General features: G+C 37.4%; 1 protein-coding gene across 1 annotated transcript in view; it reads left to right on the top strand.

Annotated features, from left to right (window-relative positions):
• The first annotated feature begins 1,177 nt into the window (after positions 1 to 1,177).
• CRISP1 (cysteine rich secretory protein 1) overlaps positions 1,178 to 20,658 on the top strand; it is a 43,171-nt gene continuing 23,690 nt past the window's right edge. The window contains exons 1-3 of the mRNA XM_066252564.1: positions 1,178 to 1,214; positions 5,546 to 5,619; positions 12,437 to 12,565. Of these exons, the coding sequence (XP_066108661.1) occupies positions 1,178 to 1,214; positions 5,546 to 5,619; positions 12,437 to 12,565 (240 nt within the window). The remainder of the gene's footprint in view (positions 1,215 to 5,545; positions 5,620 to 12,436; positions 12,566 to 20,658) is intronic.

Raw genomic sequence — 20,658 nt, 5'->3', positions numbered from 1 at the left:
TGGCTTCACTGAATCATGCAGCTAATCTTTGCAGCTTGTTCCAAATGTGGACATTTAAGAGCAGGGAGGTCCATTGAAGACATTGCCTGGATTATAAACTAGAAGAAATGCGTCCACGATCATGATCTCTAAACTTCACAAGCTCTAGATTTGTTTTGATTATTATGCTTTCATGCCCTTTGTCTGCTATACATTCGTGGATCTTTTCTAAGTACTTTCTTTGAAGTGATTTCCACATAGAGCAAATCTTTCCTGTGAGGTATTGTTTAAAAGCAAGAGCACACTGTGCCATGTATCTGGTTCTCATCAGGACACTGAATTTTACAAACCGTGTCAACTTGGGTAAGTTATATAATGTCTTTGAGTGCCAATTTACTTATTTGAAGAGTGAGATTAATGATACATGACTGCCTAATAGCATCATTATAATGTTAAATAAGAGATATGTACAGTCTTACCTTAACACCATTAATTATAATCTACTGTTAGTTATTTTTGTGTTTTTAATAAAGGGATTAATAAATATATAGATCTTGCAGTGCCAAAACAATTATCTTTTATTTCATAGACTATGTGACACTTCAGCCAAAACAACCAGAGTTGCATTCAAATGGGCAGTGGCCTTATCTTTCATATATATATATATATAAAGATATATATATATATATAGCTATATATATATGATATATATATATCACATATATATATCATATATATATATAGCTAAAGATAGGCTGTTTTTATTTTATTTTGGGGAGTTTCCAGTCATTTCATGCATTGTCATAAATCAGGTAGCTGTATACGGGGATCTGTTTCTGTATTCCATTATATTATATCGGTTCATTTGTCTACACTTGTGCCACGAATCAAGCTTCTAGAAGAAAATAACTTTATGGTTCATGACATAGGGATGACTAGAATTTCTTAAATGGGATGAACACAGGTACACACACATACACACATACAGAACACTAGCACTAACCATAAGGAAAGATAAACTGGACATATTCAAATTAAGAACTTCTGTTTAACAAAGGATACAATTAAGGAAATTCAAAAAGTAAGCCATGGACTAAAAGAAGATATTTGCAATATATACATTTGACAAATAATTTATATCGGGAATATATTGAGAATTCCTACAAACCAACAAGATATAGTCAACCTAATTACAACGATGGGCAAAAGATGTGACAGAGATGTCACAAAAGATGGTAACAAAGTGGATGATAAATATATACAAATGTATTCAATATAATTAATCTTTCGACAAATACTAATTAAAAGCTGTGATATATACTATTACATAAGCATAATGGATAAAATGTTTCTTTAAATAAATAGACTGACAATATCACATGTCAGTGAGGATATGAAACTGGTGGAAGAAAGAATTTAAATTTTTATAACTTTTGGAAGAATATTTGACAGTATCTACTGAAGGAAAACATATGTATACCACATGACCCAATAATTCTGCTCTTGAGTATATATTTTACAAATTGGAAAATAATAACAGAATGATACATGCATAAAATGTTCATAAAATTTTATTCACAACAGCTCTAAACTGGAAAGAAAATGTTCCTTAATAGAATGGGTAAGTAAATGATATTGTCTGCATACAGTAGAATAAATACTATATAGCTATTAACAAAACTAAACTTCACACATGCAGCATGGTTGAATATCATAGGCCTAGTATCAAGTGAAAGAGTTTAGATAATAAAAATATGTTTTTATGTTTATATGAAATTTAAAAACTGATAAAAACTATCCCCTAGTTATAGAAACCAGAATGATTTTTATTCTTGAAAGTGATTGACTGGAAGGAGAACCAGGGATCTTCTTGGCTGCTGCAACTATTACACATATTGCTTTTAAAGGTGGTTACACAGGTACATACGTATTTACAAATTTATCAGTCTGATTTATCTCCTTTACTAAATATGTTATACCTTAGTACTTTTTTTTTAATTGACAAATTCACTGAGGCAAAGAAGATAAAAAGATAGATGATATATTCCTCGTAGTGCCCATTCATACGAATTCTTTGGCTAAGATGAGGAAGGGATTGTTCTTCATGCTTTCTGAAACAGTCATGGTCTAGCTCTAGCAGACAGAATGTACACCTAAGGGCATGCCAGAAGGCAGGACTCAATTCTTCTTGGTTTTTTTCTTTTTGTTTTTTTTTCTTCTTATTTTTGATTCTTCCTTCTACCAAAATTAACTTGCAAATATCCATTTTCAGAACATATGTTAATAAAACTACAATCTAAAATAGACATGTAAGAAAAATAAATTTGAATAGTATATCAAGTCTCTAGTGTTATTATCTGAAAATATTTTGAGTTTTGGCTCAAAATTGCCTATTATACATGCAGTAAGTGAAAGTAGGTATCGATGCTCGATTCAGTGAGGTGGTCCCTCTGCTGCTGCTGTAATACCTCGGTCCAGAAAAGCAACCTTTGCCTCAGGACAAGCAGCTACAGTTCCTAGGTTAAAATACTCTACTTCATTCCTAGATTTGCAGTCTCCAGATATGGGAGAATCATTTAGACTGTTCTGCAGGCTTGGTTCTGGTCTAGGCTTTGGGACAAATCCTGTCTTAATTTTCTAGTGAATAAGCCTCTATCTGGGTTCCCAGAGTTTCTAAATTGGGCCCATTTGTTTTTCCATCCCCTCCCCTTACCACAACCTCTACTCAACCTATGCCATGCTCTCCAATTCTAATCTCTATGTCTGCACCTTTGATACTACGGCAAGATTTACTGTTTGCCAAAATCTCTGTCCATTCCCTACAATGTTCCATTCCTCTAACTGTTCCCTCCAGTTCCACCTTTTGACTCCGTCCCTAGGGCTATCCCAGATACAAAAGGCTGTACATTCATAATAGTTCTGAGCCAATGGTGATACCGTCATAATTACCTGGGTTCAGCCCTCATTTAAAAGGCTTAACGCACTTCTTACTGATGCCCAAGTATTAATCGTTCTCTTCATGTTTTGACTCAGTTGTTCCAAGTGGATATTTGAACCTTATATAAACAATGTATTCATAAAAACATTACTTATAGAGAAAATTATTAACAGCTAACAGCGTAAAATCAAAGTTTAGCCAAAGTGTATTAAGTAAATTATAAGTCATTCATATTATCAAAGTAATGCTCATAATAAATATATAATCATGATAGACAATCTGGGGAAAATAACTAGCAATATTTCATAGAAATTATGTGTTTATGGGTAAGTCTAAGTATTGAATATATACATAAAAAAGAATTTAAAAAGCAAAATCTTAATTATTGATGCCAGTGGGTTAAGTGTTGTGAAACAAGAAAAATTTTTGGTATATCTTACACCTCTTTGAACAGCTTTTTGAGGTATAATCAAGGTACATGTTAGTGTCTGCCCATGAAAACATTATAGTAATTAAGATAATGAACATACACACCACCCTCAAAAATTTTTCCTCAAATATGCAACAACAAAAGTTACAGACAGTCTCATGATGGGGCCTAACTTAAATAATAACACCTTAGTATATGTATTATATATGTATAATATACACTTTTATATCATATAAGTATAGATATATAATATATATACACATACATATTTAGTATATCTATACTTAGTATAGTATACTATATACTAAGTATAGTCTATATAGACTATATATAGTATATATATCTATATTGTATATATACATAAACACATATGTATGTGTAATTATAGTTTTGTATAGTTACATAAATAATGAGATAACAAATATTACTGTTTTTAGTGATTTATATATGTATGTGTTTATGTACGTATATCAACCAGTAGTTTTTTATTTTATTTTTTCTTCAAACTCAGGGAAAATTTTTTTTTTAGATTTTTGAAGGTTATGTAAAAAGTAAGATGCCCATTTTATCATCTATGTCACTATATTACTATAAATCTTGGGGTTTTGGAGAAAAAAAGAGAGGAAGGGAAAGACCAAGATGACTCAAGACCGTCTCTAAAGGAGAGAGTGTTTCCATTTGCATGTTCCCTGAAATAAGTAATTTACAGAATTCCCCTGATATCAAACATGTTTGGCCGTGGGCAGGGAAGCTTGAAGGCAACGAAAGACCACATCATGCATATTGTTCTGCATAAATCATTTAATCTGTTCTTTGGAAGTTTTCTTTAAAATGAGACCCAAACTGTTAGCCTTTTTTGCTTATCACTTAGCAGGATGGGTGCAAAAATAACCTTGGCAAGTTGTGACAAAAAAAGTGCAACAAAATTTAATAAATTATACTTCTTACTATCCTAAAGCAACCTCTATTGAAAGAAATAAAGGTGTACTAACTCTGATTTTCCTGACTCCCAGTGACAACCATTCTTAGCAGAATAATCAGATGGTACAGAATATCTCTAAATTACGCACATAACTTACTAGTACCAATATCATACCTCTTCTTTATAGGCAATGGAAAATTCAAAATCTAATCTTTTTCTATTTTTGTATTAGTTTCCTGTTGCTACCATAACCAATTACCATAAATGTAGTGTTTTAAAATAACACAAATTTATTAGGTACAGTTCTGGAGGTCAGAGGTCCAAATGGATCTCGCTGGGCTTAAAACAAGATTCAGTAGGGAGAACCCAGGAACCCAGGGGAGAATGCATGTTCCTCCCTTTTCCTACTTCCAGAGGTAGCCCGTATTCCTTGGTGCCGGTTCCTTCCTCTGTCTTCAAAGTCAGCAATGGCTTCATCACTCACATTGTCTCCCTCTTTCACGTTTAAGTACCCTTGTGATTACACTGAACTCAGATGGATAATCCAGGGTACTCTCCAGATTTTAAAGTCAGCTGATTAGCAATTTGAATTCCATCTGCTGTCTCAACTCTCTCTTGTCACATAATGTAACATACTCAACAGTTCCAGGGATTAAGACATCAAGTACTCAACAGTTCCAGGGATTAAGACATCAAGTTTATATTATTCTTCTAATTACAGTTCTGTCCTCCCTTCTTTTTTTATTTATTTATTTTTATTTTTTTGTATTTTCTGAAGTTAGAAACAGGGAGGCAGTCAGACAGATTCCCGCATGCGCCTGACCGGGATCCACCTGGCATGCCCACCAGGGGGCAATGCTCTGCCCATCTGGGGTGCCGTTCTGTTGCAACCAGAGCCATTCTAGCGCCTGAGGCAGAGGACACGGAGCCATCCTCAGTGGGAGAGGAAGAGAGAGACAGAGAGGAAGGAGAGGGGGAGGGGTGGAGAAGCAGATGGGCGCTTCTCCTGTGTGCCCTGGCTGGGAATCGAACCCGGGACTCTTGCACGCCAGGCCGACGCTCTACCACTGAGCCAACCAGCCAGGGCCCTGTCCTCCCTTCTTAATCTCAATGACTAACATATTAAACTTTTTGTTCTGATCCCACTGGATTTTGTTGTTGTTGTTTTCTTGCAGAAAATGCAATTATATATAAAAGTGATTTAAAAAAAGTCTTATTACAAAACTTTATCTCAGGAGATGACAATACCCTAAAATTATGTTACTTTTCTTTCCAGGGATTACAATGAAATTCTTGTTTTTAGCTGTGGCTGCTTGCTTTCTGCCTGGTTTGCTTGTAAGAGTTTGTGAGGTTTGTATATTTCATAATTACTTCCTAGAAGAAATAAGAGCTAATCCTCTAGTAGACTCACTTTGTTACAGACACTGTTGGGAAGACAAGTATGCCTATTATTCACCTAGTTCTCACTATAGCTTTATTAATCAATTATTATTATTATTATTATTGAGAGAGAGAGAGAGGAAAGGACAGAGATGAGAAGCATCAACTCGCAGTTGCGTCACTTTAGCTATTTATTGATTGCTTCTCATACATAATTTGACCTTTGCTCAAGCCAGGGACCCCAGGCTCAAGCCAGCAACCTTGTGCTTCAAGCCAGGGCCCATAGGATCATGTTGATGATCCCATGCTCAAGCCGGGTGAGCCAGTGCTCAGGCCAGTGACCTTGATGTTTTAAACCTGGGACCTCAGCATCCCTGGTCGAGGCTCTCTCCATTATATCACCACTGGTAGGGTGGCAAGTATTATTCATAATCCCATACTACAGAGAAAGGTTAAATCATGTAGTCAAGGATAGATAACTAGGAAGTAGCAGAGCCTATAAGTAATCTAAGTAGTTTGGTTCAATGAGCCCATGCCTATTTTATTATAGTCCTTCTAATCAATTCAAAAAAACTGAGAATGTAGGGCAAGAATTAATTTATCTGTGTATTTTCAAAGACTAAATGGGGAAAAAATGTTTTTTTGATTTGTTTTGTTTTGTTCACCCAGAAAAGTTAAGTATTCTATCAAGGTCCAAATCGAGCTATGTGATTTTTAACTATAGTAAGATTATAACACAGCCAAATTAAGTATAAAATGAATGGGGACAACGGCAAGGAAATATGAAGAGCTGTTAACAGTGAAGTGAATATATAAAACTACTTACTAGAATTTCACTACTTACTAGAAACAATAACTTCAAAAATCAGAAACAGAAACAAAACATTCAATGAAATAATAAGAAATGACTCCCAAATATATTGTGTTCACCCACTAATATGCACCTCTAAATACCTCAATGATATAAAGACCATTTACAATTTTTTAATGTCACAAAATATTCTTATTATGAAGTGAATAGCTTTGGTATAGAAAATGTTTTTTATATTTTTATATGCTAGATAAGTCAGGCATAGAAGGCACTTAATATTACAGACAAAAGAAAATCTACATGCATTAGATTATTGGGGTGTTGGTTTAGATCATATCAATAACACATTTTCCCCAAAGAGAAACCAGGTGGGCCTATTGTCCAACACCCAAGAACCCTCCAGTAAAAGCAGCATCTTAAAGAAGACTTCTCCTTCCTTCCCTCTGATTCTCTGCCTGTTTTAATCCCCCAACGTGGAGAAGGGTCTTCACACATCACAACAAGAAAAAGCTAATCTGCCTCACCAGGCGGTGGCACAGTGGATAAAGCGTTGGACTGGGATGCCCTGGACCTGGGTTCAAGACCCCGAGGTCACCAGCTTGAGTGTGAGCTCATCTGGCTTGAGCAAAAAGCTCACCAGCTTGGACCCAGGGTTGCTGGCTCGAGCAGGGGGTTACTTGGTCTGCTGAAGGCTTACGGTCAATGCACGTATGAGAGGGCAATCAATGAACAACTAAGGTGTCACAACGAAAAACTGATAATTGATGCTTCTCATCTCTTTCCATTCCTGTCTGTCTGTCCCTGTCTATCCCTCTCTCTGACTCTCTTTCTCTGTCCCTGTAAAAAAAAGAAAAAGAAAACAAAAAAGCTAATCTAAGCATTGCCAGTATTTCAGGGGTGGGGGTTAGGAAGGCAGACAGTGAGAAAGTTACATTTGCCTTTAAGACTCAGTAAATATTAAGCTGGTTTAAACACTTAGCCCAAGTTCTGGGCACAACCTGTCCCAGGTTGACATGTGAAAGAAGGAATCAGTATCACAGTTAAAAGCCCAGGTCATAAAGGAGATAAGTAAAACTCCTCCCATTCAAACAAACAGGAGCCCGATCTAAAACTGATCACATAGGAAAGGATCAATAAAACAACATGTGTACATTTTATAGACACATAATTATTGAAGCATTTGCATGCAATTTTATAGTTTGTTCATAAAAATAAGACTTAAGAATTTTAAATGAAAACATGAATGTAAGACAAATAGAGCCCCAAACACAGGAATCCTAGTTAAAATAAGTAATAAGCTGTTACAATTTGTCCCAAAAAAAACAAACCGAAACGACAAAAAGTGTTAAAAAAAAAAAAAAGAAGCAAATAGACTGACCACCAAGATTGAATGTGATTTTAAACTTCTCTGCAATGTTAGTTTACTGGGATACTGGACATCTAATTGAGTAGAAATTATTTTTTACTGAGATATAAAGTTTTCATCAGAATCTAGACAATGTTACAGAATAAGGTTTTGAGTGAAAAGTATAGGGAGGTGGCAATCAGCTAATGAAGCTGATTTGATCTTGTCAGATGTAATTAGTGACTTCTCTGGGGATTAGAACATTAGGCCTCATATCTAAGGGGAAAACTGACATCCTTGGTAGAGCAAACTGCAGGAGCATGCTAACAAACAGGCAACATCATCATGAATAATCACCAGTGGGAAGGGCCAAAACAAACAAACAAACAAACAAAACGGTTGAAGATAAAATGGAAAGATAATGAATAATATGAGATTTGGAAAGGTGGAAGAGAATGACTCAGCCTAAATAACACTAGGGGAGAAACGTGTTATTGAAAGAATGACCTGTTTTTTGTTTGTTTGTTTGTTTTTTACAGAGAGAGTCAGAGAGAGGGATAGACAAGGACAGACAGACAGGAACGGAGAGAGATGAGAAGCATCAATCATCAGTTTTTCGGTGCGACACCTTAGTTGTTCATTGATTGCTTTCTCATGTGTGCCTTGACCGTGGGCCTTCAGCAGACCAAGTAACCCCTTGCTCGAGCCAGCGACTTGGGTCCAAGCTGGTGAGCTTTGCTCAAACCAGATGAGCCTGCACTCAAGCTAGCGACCTCGAGGTCTCGAACCTAAGTCCTCCACATCACAGTTCAACGCTCTATGCACTTTGCCACTGCCTGGTCAGGCAGGCATGACCTCCTGTTTTTAATTCTTTGAGAAACTTCATACAATTTTTCATAATGTTTGTACTAGTTTGCATTCTCACTAACTATATATCAGAGCTATCTTTTCTCCACATTATTTCTAACACTTGAAGTCTTTTGTTTTTAATAATAGCCCTTCTAACAGATGTGTGATATCTCACCATGGTTTTAGTTAACATTTCCCTGATGAATAGTGAAGTGAAGCACTTTCATATATCTGTTGGCCATTTGTATGTCTTCTTGGAGAAATGTCTATGTGGTCTGTGTAATTTTTAATGGTTTTTTGTTTTTTTTTTACCTTTGGGTTGTATGAGTTCCTTATATGTTTTGGATACTAACCCCTTATGATATAAATAGTTTGAAATATTTTCCCTCATTCTGTAAATTGTCTTTTTACTTCATTGTTACCTTTGCTGTGCAGAAGTTTTTTTAGTTTGATGTAATCCAATTTGTCTATTTTTGTTTTTATTATCTGTGCTTACCAAGATCAACAGGAGCTTTTACCTCTGTTTTTGTCCAGGATTTTTATCATTTCAGGTCTGACATTTAAGTTTTTAATCCATTTAGAGTTGATATTTATTTATGATGTAAAATAAGGGTCTGGGTTAATTCTTTCACATGTGGATATCCAGTTTTAAATTTGCCAAGAAGACAAATCTTATGGTAAGTGTTTCTACCATATACACAAAATAATAACAATAAATATAATAAAGGGGGTGAAAAAAACCTTTAGGAAGTGATGGATATGTTTATAGTCTTGATGATGGTGATGGTTTCCTGAGTGTGTACTAATGCGCAAACTCACTGAGATGTATACATTTTACACCTCAATTATATCTCCATAAAATGGTTAAACACACACACACACAGGAAAGTATAACTTGTGCCAGGCCAGATGGTGGTGCAGTGGATAGAGCTTTGGCCTGGGATGCAGAGGACTGATGTTTGAAACCCTGAAGTCGCTGGCTTGAGCACAGGCTCATCTGGCTAGCGAGCAGGCCCACCAGGTTCAAAGTGGGCTCACCAGGTTCAGAGTGGGCTGACTGGCATGAGTGTGGGATCATAGACATTGCCCCATGGTTGCTGGTGTAAGCCCAAAGGTCTCTGGTTTGAAGCCCAAGGTCACTGGCTTGAGGAAGGGCTGAGCTATAACCCCTGGCCCCCTGTCAAGGCACATATGAGAAAGCAATCAATGAACAACTAATGTGATGCAACGAAGAATTGATGCGTCTCACCTCTCTCCCTTCCTGTCTGTCTGGCCCTGTCTTCCTGTCTCTTTGTCGCTCTGTCTCACTGTCTCTCTCTCTCATTAAAAAAAGAAAATATAACTTGCTCTATAGACCACAAAAAAGAATGAGAATAGATACAGGTTGATAGATGGAGTGGGCAAGAGAAGTTGAAGCAGCTGCCCTCGGATAGTATCTTTGTCCTGAGGGAAGTAGGGCATATTATGGTCTGTTGAGTGAGGTAGATCTTATTGGGGCAGAGTACACAGGCTCTGCAATAGCATTGTGGAGACAGACAATGTAATCTAAACAGGTAAATGAAAAGAGTTGATGAGCAGAATTAAAGGACAGTTTGAAGTCAGACATTCTAAATATGGGTGATATCAATATTTGTTATTTTCTTCTATTTTTCTGCCAATACTCAGCTGACTTAATGCAGTCAGGGAAATTCTTCATCCCACCCAAAGTTGGGGTGTTGCTATATGGGGGTGGGCAGGCAAAGGATTCAACATCTTTATCAAGACAGTTGTTGAAATGAGAGAACATGGATTAAAAAGACAGAAAAGAGAAGAAAGAGCAAATAGGGGAAATGAAGAATGAGCTTGAGGGCTAGATTACATTTAAAAATAGAATGACTGAGTTTAGCAATTTGGAAGAACAAGGTATTGTGGTCAGACAGGAGAATGATTAACCTGGTAATTCGAGAGGTATGGCCGTTTGGAATGAGATATAGGCTGTGACCACTGAGGTGGGGAATTGAAGAGGCCTGGAGGAAAGGTTTAAGAGAGGAAGAGATCAAAGACCTGAAATATCTCTTTAACAGTTGGAGTTATCTATGTGGATGCTGGTGTCCCTGAAGATGACTGAGACAGGTTAGGGCAGACAGGATGCATTTGTTTTAGGAGACCCAATGTTTATGAATAAGAGGAAGTAATGGGAAAATTGTTATCGGAGAATAAATGTACAAGGATGAGGTGGTAGAGCTAAATGCTATGAGGGTTTTTCAGAGGAGCAAGGAGAGTTATAATATGGAAATGTAAGCGGATTATTGTGAGTCACCAACCTCTCCTCTAGCCTACACCAGAGCTACCTGCATTATGAAGGGGAAATGACACCAGAATAGTGTGTTTTTCAGGGAATTACGTCCCTAAGGAGTAGTCTTTAGAGGAGTTTTCTGAATTCCACATTTGTGTCATTTCTTCATGTCCTAAAACAGTTGCTATAAATAAATGACAATAACTACTTTGTTATTTAAACAAGGTGTGAAATTGGATGTTATTTATTCAGAAACTATATTAACAGTCCTGTAAAAGTTGAGGAATATATATCACTGAAATCATGCTACATATGTTTTGCCACTTATTTATTTTTATTTTTTATTTTATTTTGTATTTTTCTGAAGTGAGAAGCGGGGAGGCAAAGACAAAGACTCCTACATGAGCCTAACCGGGATCCACCCAGCAAGTCCACTAAGAGGCGATGCTCTGCCCCTCTGGGCTGTTGCTCTGTTGCAACTAGAGCCATTCTAGTGCCTGAGGTGGAGGCCATAGAGCCATCCTCAGTGCCCAGGCCAACTTTACTCCAATGGAGCCTTGGCTATGGGAAGGGAAGAGAGAGGTAGAGAAAAAGGAGAGGAGGAAAGATGCAGAAGCAGATGGGTGCTTCTCATGTGTGCCCTGGTTGGGAATCAACCCCAGGACTTCCACACGCCAGGCAGAGGCTCTTCCGCTGAGCCAACCGGCCAGGGCATGCCATTTATTTAAAGGATATAAAGTACATGTGTTATATCACAAAAATGGGGGAAAAAACTGCTCTTTATTGCAATTAATGGTAACCTAAAATATTAAGGACATTTCTTTTTCTTCTTAGTGTGTAGCAGGATAAAAAGTAAACAAAAATTTAAAAAGACACAAATTCTAGATTGTACCCGATTCAAGTCTCATTTTAACTTACTGATGCAAATATTAATGTTTTGTCATATGAATAAGACAAAGATGTAAAATCTGAGTCAAAGACCCTTGAGTCTTTGTAGTCTATAATGTGTCTCTTACATTGAGTTCTCCCAGACACATACCTTTAAACAAGAATTCAAGTGGTGAGTGGTTTATCTTGGAAGCAAAGTGAACACTAGGATGTGTGGTACAGGATGAGCCAGGGAGGCGAAGCCTGTCAGTGTGCTTTCAAGACCTCTTCTATTGTGGTTCATATCGCCCAGAAATGACTGCTTCAACATGGCCCAAAGGACGAATTATAAATTTCTGAAAACCTTATCACAGAATATTGCGCTATTCCATATAGACTTATACAATGTCAGACTGACATTCAGAAATCCTCAAAACTAGTACTACTGGAGAAATGGAAACTCACATATTGAGGACAGAAATTTTAAAATGCTGTTAATCATTATTTAATCAATGATTATTTAATCAATTAATTATTTAAACTATAAAATTAAATTAGGTATAGGTCTATAAGTAATATATTGTACATGACAAATGTCACTGAAAAGAAGTAAGACTAATTAATAATTTTTGGGGAACAGGCAAAACTACCTGTGGTTTTATATAATGAAGTCCAAACTGGTTCAACAACTGTACAAGCAGAAATTGTTGATTTGCATAACAGCCTCCGGAGAGAAGTACTTCCTACAGCCAGAAACATGCTGAAAATGGTAAGATTAATTAAACACCAGTAACAATGATGAAGTTATAATAATGGCTTTTACTGAGTTTTTATTATTATTTACTTTCAATACACTGTTTTGTCTTCACACACAAACTTACAGCACAGCAGAAGGAACAGATGCCTAGAGGAGGTAAGTACATTTACTGAAATCATACAGTTAGTAAATGACGGAGCAGCAATTCCACCTCGTACAGCCTGGCTCCATCCACAGTGTCCCCTGGGACAGCACTTCTCAACCCTGAATGTTCTGGAGACTCTTGTCTCTCATGAAAGGAGAGAGAAATCGTATTTTCACTATCAACCTGGTATGTGGACAGATGAGGTGCTATAAAACAAAACAAATTTAGGGAAGTCTCAGGTGATTAGCATCACATTTATTATCTCATAGTATCACTCAGGTTTTGGGGAAACCTTACCCTGGTTCCTTGAACCCCGGACTGGCCTAAAGTAGAAAGGATTAAAAGTAGTGCAGGCTCTAGACTAGAGGGTGATTTGAAGGGATAGTTTCCTCATGCAAATAACATAGGGGAGAAAACAAGTGAATAAAAAAAAGATTTCAAAATTTATTCTTGATTATCTTAAAACCCAAAGTATCATTCGAACAAAACAATACAAATCAGTAGCTATCATATTCATTGTTGCACTGTGAGTGTTGTTAACTAACATGATTTTGTGGTTACTATTGACAGGCACTCTTCTAAAACCTTATTGTATTAATTGATTTAATTTGACAATTCTGTAATTAGATACCATCATTTCCATTTTAGAGATGATTGACCTGAACCTCTGAGAAATTAAGTAGTGTCTCCCGTCCTCAATACTAAGTCAGTACAGATTCAAATGCAAATGGGCCAGCTCCAGGCACCTGCTCTTAACTATATTTACTTACCATAGGACAAACATTCTTGGTTTCCAGATGGGCAAATAAGTGTAGGTAGGAGATACCAAAGAAGTTTTAAGGTAAATAGAAAATATAACCTCCGATTTCAGAGATTATTGTAGATAGTAGTAGGTTTATGCAGTGGAAACATTAGAATCTAGGAATAAATACATTCAAGTGCTAAGTTGTAAATATATGAGAGACCAACAAAGGAAAAGTTAAGTGCCCCAATAATACTGAGCAATATTTTAAAGGGATATGAGAATTGAGCTGATCCATAACAGCACATAGATAGAAACTGATAGAATTACTGTAAGACTGAAGAGCTCATCACATCTGTCAAGCAGGGATTTTCCCAGAAATTAATTAATTAATTAATAAAGTTTCTGTATATTGAGTTAGAAACTGATTAAATAGAACCACTTTAAGCCAGAATTTATAACTTTGGTGCAATAACCATAAATACTCACTTTTGACTTTAATCAGGGATGTATCATAAAAACAGTATCTCAACAACTTTAATCAGAGATAATGTCCTGAAGAGATCTAAACAACAGACTCTATGTAATGAATTTGCAGGTAATTTACAGAATAAGATAAGTAGACTCTGATAAAATTTAGCATGCAGGATGTTTATTGGGGAATACTCTCCAGACTTACACCTGCCTGTGAAGTAGAGAGAAGCAGCATTGAGTGTATGGTTGGATTGTGATACAGTCCCAACAGAGGCCTCAGTTAATCCCATGGTGAGCTATACAACTAGAACAACCCTTTGAGTTGTCCTGAGTTGGACGGAGGTGGCCTGGCATTTACAGTTCCCACTTGTACTAGCTGTTGGATATGGGCAGCCCCAAGGAAGAGATTATGCTCGTGGATAAGGATATTTCGGGGGAAGGACAGGCAGTGGTAGGGTTGTCTGTGGGCAGGACTCCCAGTTTAAGAGGAAGTAAGTGCTTCAGTTCAGAAAGGGGTCTGTGTAGTACAACATAGTATGTATGACAAGCACTCAGCTCAGTCATGGGATTCAAATAATTTAACAACCAGTGGTAGGATTCAGCCAGATTGCACCAAATTGACAGAATCGATACCTGATTTTTTGTTGAGTTCAGCAAACCGGTTGTGACAATGGCACTTGTCAACAGGGTTCTCTCTAAGGTGGGCACCTGGGCAGCCGCCCAATGTGGAAATCCTACCACAAGCAGTTTTCTGCCCTAATGATTGTTTTAAATATAAAAAAAGAACAACCAAGGGACTGAAAAGATGGCAGTGGAGTAGGCAGACGCACAGATGCCCAGCTCTCACCACCAAACTGGAATACAAATCAATTTAGGAAAAATCAGCATGAAAAACCAACTCTGAACTACAAGAACAACTCTCAAAAACCAAGGAGCAAAGAAGAAGCCACAACAAACCTGGTAGAGAGTGCCTGAATCTCCCCTGCTTACAGGAAAGGAGGGGGGGGGAGGCTGAGAGCCCAGAGGGGATCTCACACAAGGGAAAAGAGCAGAAACTACTGCTCACAGCCACTTGCCTGGCAACCAGGGAGCGAGGTGTGTTGAAAAGACCAGCTTATCTCCCAAGTGGAAAGGAAAGAGAGAGGGACAGACTGTGAGGGGCTAGGAATGCAGGAGACGAACTAAAAAGGCTGACTCATCCATGCTGGAGGAGGCCATAGCTGGGGGAGGGACTGAACCATTCACAAAACAGAGCTGAATTGCTTCCGGATCAGAGATCTCTAAACATCTATCCAGCTCCAATCAGTGCAACAAGACACAGCTGAAAACAAGAAGTGGGGAGGAAGGGCAGTAACTCAGGTCTCCATGGAGATCTAAGATACACCTCCCCCTACTGAAGCTGAGAAAACACCCTGCCCCCAAAGAGATTAGTTGGCTAAAGAGGCCTTCAGAGTCTCAGGTTACACCCATTGCATTCCTGGATACAGTTTCAAGGAAGCTCCCTGCTGAGATCAGTAAACAAGACTATCACCTGTTAAGAAAACAAACAAAGCAAGACTTCAAAGCTGCCCAAATTCGAAAGTGGATTACAGATAACAGCTGATACCAACCCAAGAAGACCTAGAAATAACACAACTGAAAACTGGAGGCAGACAACACCAAGCCTAGACTCAACCAACTCTACAAATAAAACACCCAAAAACAGACAATGAGGAGACAAAGAAGTGCAATCCAAATGAAACCACAAGAGACACCTTTGAGAGATGAACTGAGTGATATGGAAATAATCAAACTTCCAGATGCAGAGTTCAAAATAATGATTGTAAGGATGCTTAGGGGTCTAAGAACAACAATGGATGGTCATTATGAACACCTAAATAAAGAAATAGCAAGTATAAAAAAGAATCAGTCGGAGATGACAAATACAATATCAGAAAAAAAGACCACAATGGAAGGAATTAAAAACAGGATAGATAGAGCTGAGGATTGAATCAGCGAGTTGGAGGACAACTGGAATGAAGGCATGAAAGCAGAGAAGAAAAGAGAAAAGAGACTCAAAAAGTCAGAGGAAACTCTTAGAGAGCTCTGTGACAACATGAAGAGAAATAACATCTGCATCATAGGGGTTCCTGAAGAAGAAGAAAAAGAACAAGGGATAGAGACTTTGTTCAATCATATCATAGCTGAAAACTTCCCTAAATTAATGCAAGAGAAACTCTCACAAGTCAAAGAAGCACAGAGGACTCCATTAAAGAGAAACCCAAAGAAACCTACACCAAGACACATCATAATTAAAATACCAAAGCTAAGCGATCAAGAGAAAATATTAAAAGCTGCAAGAGAAAAAAAAGTTATCACCTACAAAGGAGCCCCCATAAGGATGACATCTGACTTCTCAACAGAAACATTTGAGGCCAGAAGGGAATGGCAAGAAATATTCAAAGTAATGCAAAACAAGAACCTACAACCAAGACTACTTTATCCAGCAAGGCTATCGTTTAAAATCGAAGGAGAAATAAAAAGCTTCCCAGACAAAAAACAACTCAAGGAATTCATTACAACCAAACCAATGCTGCAGGAAATGTTAAGGGGCCTGTTGTAAACAGATCAAAATGGGAAAAGAATATAGCAAAAAAGGAATACACCTTTAAAGAAGAAAATGGCAATAAACAACTACATGTCAATAATAACCTTAAATGTAAATTGATTAAATGATCCAATCAAAAGACATAGGGTAGCTGCATGGATAAGAAAACAGGACCCATACATATGCTGTCTACAAGAGACACACCTTAGAACAAAAGATACACATAGATTGAAGGTAAAAGGATGAAAAAAACATTTCATGCAAATGGAAATGAAAAAACAGCTGGGGTAGCAATACTTATATCAGACAAATTGGACTTTAAAACAAAGGATATAGTAAGAGATAAAGAAGGCCACTACAAGCGCTGGCTGGTTGGCTCAGCGATAGAGCGTCGGCCTGGCGTGTGGAGGACCCGGGTTAGATTCCCAGACAGGGCACACAGGAGAAGCGCCCATTTGCTTCTCCACCCCCCCCTCCTTCCTCTCTGTCTCTCTCTTCCCCTCCCGCAGCCAAGGCTCCATTGGAGCAAAGATGGCCCAGGCACTGGGGATGGCTCCTTGGCCTCTGCCCCAGGCGCTAGAGTGGCTCTGGTCATAGCAGAGCGATGCCCCAGAGGGGCAGAGCATCGCCCCCTGGTGGGCAGAGCGTCGCCCCTGGTGGGCGTGCCGGGTGGATCCTGGTCGGGCGCATGCGGGAGTCTGTCTGACTGTCTCTCCCCATTTCCAGCTTCAGAAAAATACAATAAATAAATAAATAAATAAAGAAAGAAAGAAAGAAGAAGGCCACTACATAATGATAAAGGGAGTAATCCAACAGGAAGATATAACTATTATAAATATCTATGCACCTAATATAGGAGCACCCAAATATATAAAGCAGACTTTGATGGATTTAAAGGGCAAGATCAACAGCAATACTATAAGAGTAGGGGATTTCAATACCCCACTAACATCACTAGATAGATCCTCAAGAAAGAAAATTAACAAAGAAACAGCAGACTTATTGGAAACACTAGATCAACTCGATTTAATAGATATCTTCAGAACCTTTCACCCTAAAGCATCAGAATATACATTCTTTTCAAGTGCTCATGGTACATTCTCTAGGATAGACCACATGTTAGGGCACAAAAGTGCTCTCAACAAATTTAAGAAGACTGAAATCATATCAAGCACTTTCTCCGATCACAATGGCATGAAACTAGAAATGAACCACAACAGAAAAGCTAAAAAATTCTCAAACACGTGGAAACTAAATAGGTTGTTGTTAAATAATGAATGGATTAAGAATGAGATCAAAGAAGAAATAAAAAAATTCCTAGAAATGAATGACAATGAGCATACAACAACTCAAAATTTATGGGACACAGCGAAAGCAGCACTGAGAGGGAAGTTCATAGCACTACAGGCACAGTTTCAGAAGCTAGAAAAAGCTCAAATAAACAACTTAACACTGCATCTAAAAGAATTAGAAAAAGAACAGTAAGTAAAGCCCAAATGTAGTAGAAGGAAGGAAATAATAAAGGTCACAGCAGAAATAAATTACATAGAGGCTAAAGAAACAATACGGAGGATCAATGAAACTAGGAGCTGGTTCTTTGAAAAGGTAAACAAGATTGATGAACCTTTAAGTAGACTCACCAAGAAAAAGAGAGAGAGGACTCAAATAAATAAAATTAGAAATGAGAGAGGAGAAATAACAACTGACACAACAGAAATACAAAATATTGTAAGAAAATATTATGAAGAACTGTATGCCAAAAAACTAGACAACTTAGATGAAATGGACAAATTTCTTGAAACATACAATCTTCCAAAAATCAATCTGGAAGAATCAGAAAACCTAAACAGACCGATTACAACAAATGAGATCGAAACAGTTATAAAAAAACTCCGAACAAAGAAAAGTCCGGGGCCGGATGGCTTCACAATGGAATTCTACCAAATATTCAAAGAAGAACTAACTCCTATCCTTCTCAAACTATTTCAAAAAATTCAAGAGGAAGGCAGACTTCCAAGCTCCTTTTACGAGGTGAGCATAATTCTGATTCCAAAACCAGGCAAAGACAACACGAAGAAAGAAAATTATAGGCCAATATCTCTGATAAATATAGATGCTAAAATCCTCAACAAAATATTAGCAAACCGGATCCAACAATATATGGAAAAATCATACAGCATGATCAAGTGGGATTTATTCTGGGGAGGCAAGGCTGGTACAATATTCATAAATCAATCAATGTGATTCATCACATAAACAAAAAGAAGGAGAAAAACCATATGATAATTTCAATAGATGCAGAAAAAGCATTTGATAAAATCCAGCACCCATTCATGATCAAAACTCTCAGCAAAGTGGGAATACAGGGAACATACCTCAACATGATAAAAGCCATCTATGAGAAACCCACAGCCAACATCATACTCAATGGGAAAAAATTAAAAGCAATACCCTTAAGATCAGGAACAAGGCAGGGGTGCCCCCTTTCACCACTCTTATTTAACATAGTCCTGGAAGTCCTAGCCACAGCGATCAGACAAGAAGAAGAAATAAAAGGCATTCAAGTTGGAAAAGAAGAAGTAAAACTATCATTATTTGCAGATCATATGATATTGTATATAGAAAACCCTAAAGTCTCAGTCAAAAAGCTACTGGACCTGATAAATGAATTCAGCAAAGTGGCAGGATATAAAATCAATACTCAGAAATCAGAGGCATTTTTATACACCAACAATGAACAGTCAGAAAGAGAAATTAAGGAAACAATCCCCTTCACAATTACAACCAAAAAAATAAAGTACCTAGGAGTAAACTTAACCGAGGAGACTAAAGACTTGTACTCAGAAAATTACAAAGCATTGATAAAAGAAATCAAGGAAGATACAAACAAGTGGAAGCATATACCGTGCTCATGGTTAGGAAGAATAAACATCATTAAAATGTCTATATTACCAAAGCAATCTATAAATTCAATGCAATACCTATTAAAATACCAATGACATACTTCAAAGATATACACCACATATTTCAAAAAATTATATGGAACCAAAAAAGAACACGAATAGCCTCAGCAATCTTAAAAAAGAAGAATAAAGTGGGAGGTATCACACTTCCTGATATCAAGTTATACTACAAGGCAATTGTACTCAAAACAGCCTGGTACTGGCATAAGAACAGGCATACAGATCAATGGAACAGAACAGAGAACCCAGAACTAAACCCACAGTTCTATGGACAACTGATATTTGACAAAGGAGGTAAGGAAATACAATGGAGTAAAGACAGCCTCTTTAACAAATGGTGTTGGGAAAATTGGACAGCTACCTGCAAAAAAATGAAACTAGATCACCAGCTTACACCACTCACAAAAATAAACTCAAAATGGATAAAAGACTTAAATGTAGGCCATAAAACCATAAGCATCTTAGAAGAAAACATAGGCAGTAAGCTCTCTGACATCTCTCGGAGCAATATATTTGCTGATTTATCTCCACAGGGAAGTGAAATAAAAGACAGGATAAACAAATGGGACTATATCAAACGAAAAAGCTTTTGCACAGCTAAAGACAACAAGAACAGAATAAAAAGACAAACTACACAATGGGAGAACATATTTGACAATACGTCTGATAAGGGGTTAATAACCAAAATTTATAAAGAACTTGTAAATCTTAACACCAGGAAGACAAACAATCCAATCCAAAAATGGGCAAAAGAGATGAATAGACACTTCTCCAAAGAGGACATACAGATGGCCAATAGGCATATGAAAAAATGCTCAACATCACTAATGATTAGAGAAATGCAAATTAAAACCACAATGAGATATCACCTCACACCACCAGAATGGCACTCATCAACAAAACAACACAGAATAAGTGCTGGCGAGGATGTGGAGAAAGGGAACCCTCCTGCACTGCTGGTGGGAATGCAGACTGGTGCAGCCACTGTGGAAAACAGTATGGAGATTCCTTAAAAAACTGAAAATCGAACTGCCTTTTGACCCAGCTATTTCACTTTTAGGAATATACCCCAAGGACACCATAGAACGGCTCCAAAAGCAGAAATGCACCCCCAATTTTTTTTGTATTTTTCTGAAGCTGGAAACAGGGAGAGACAGTCAGACAGACTCCCGCATGCGCCCGACTGGGATCTAC

Source organism: Saccopteryx bilineata, chromosome 1 (genome assembly GCF_036850765.1).
Source record: "Saccopteryx bilineata isolate mSacBil1 chromosome 1, mSacBil1_pri_phased_curated, whole genome shotgun sequence".
Taxonomy (NCBI): domain Eukaryota; kingdom Metazoa; phylum Chordata; class Mammalia; order Chiroptera; family Emballonuridae; genus Saccopteryx; species Saccopteryx bilineata.
The sequence above is the reverse complement of the archived record's forward strand: the minus strand, read 5'-3'. Positions and strand labels throughout refer to the sequence as shown.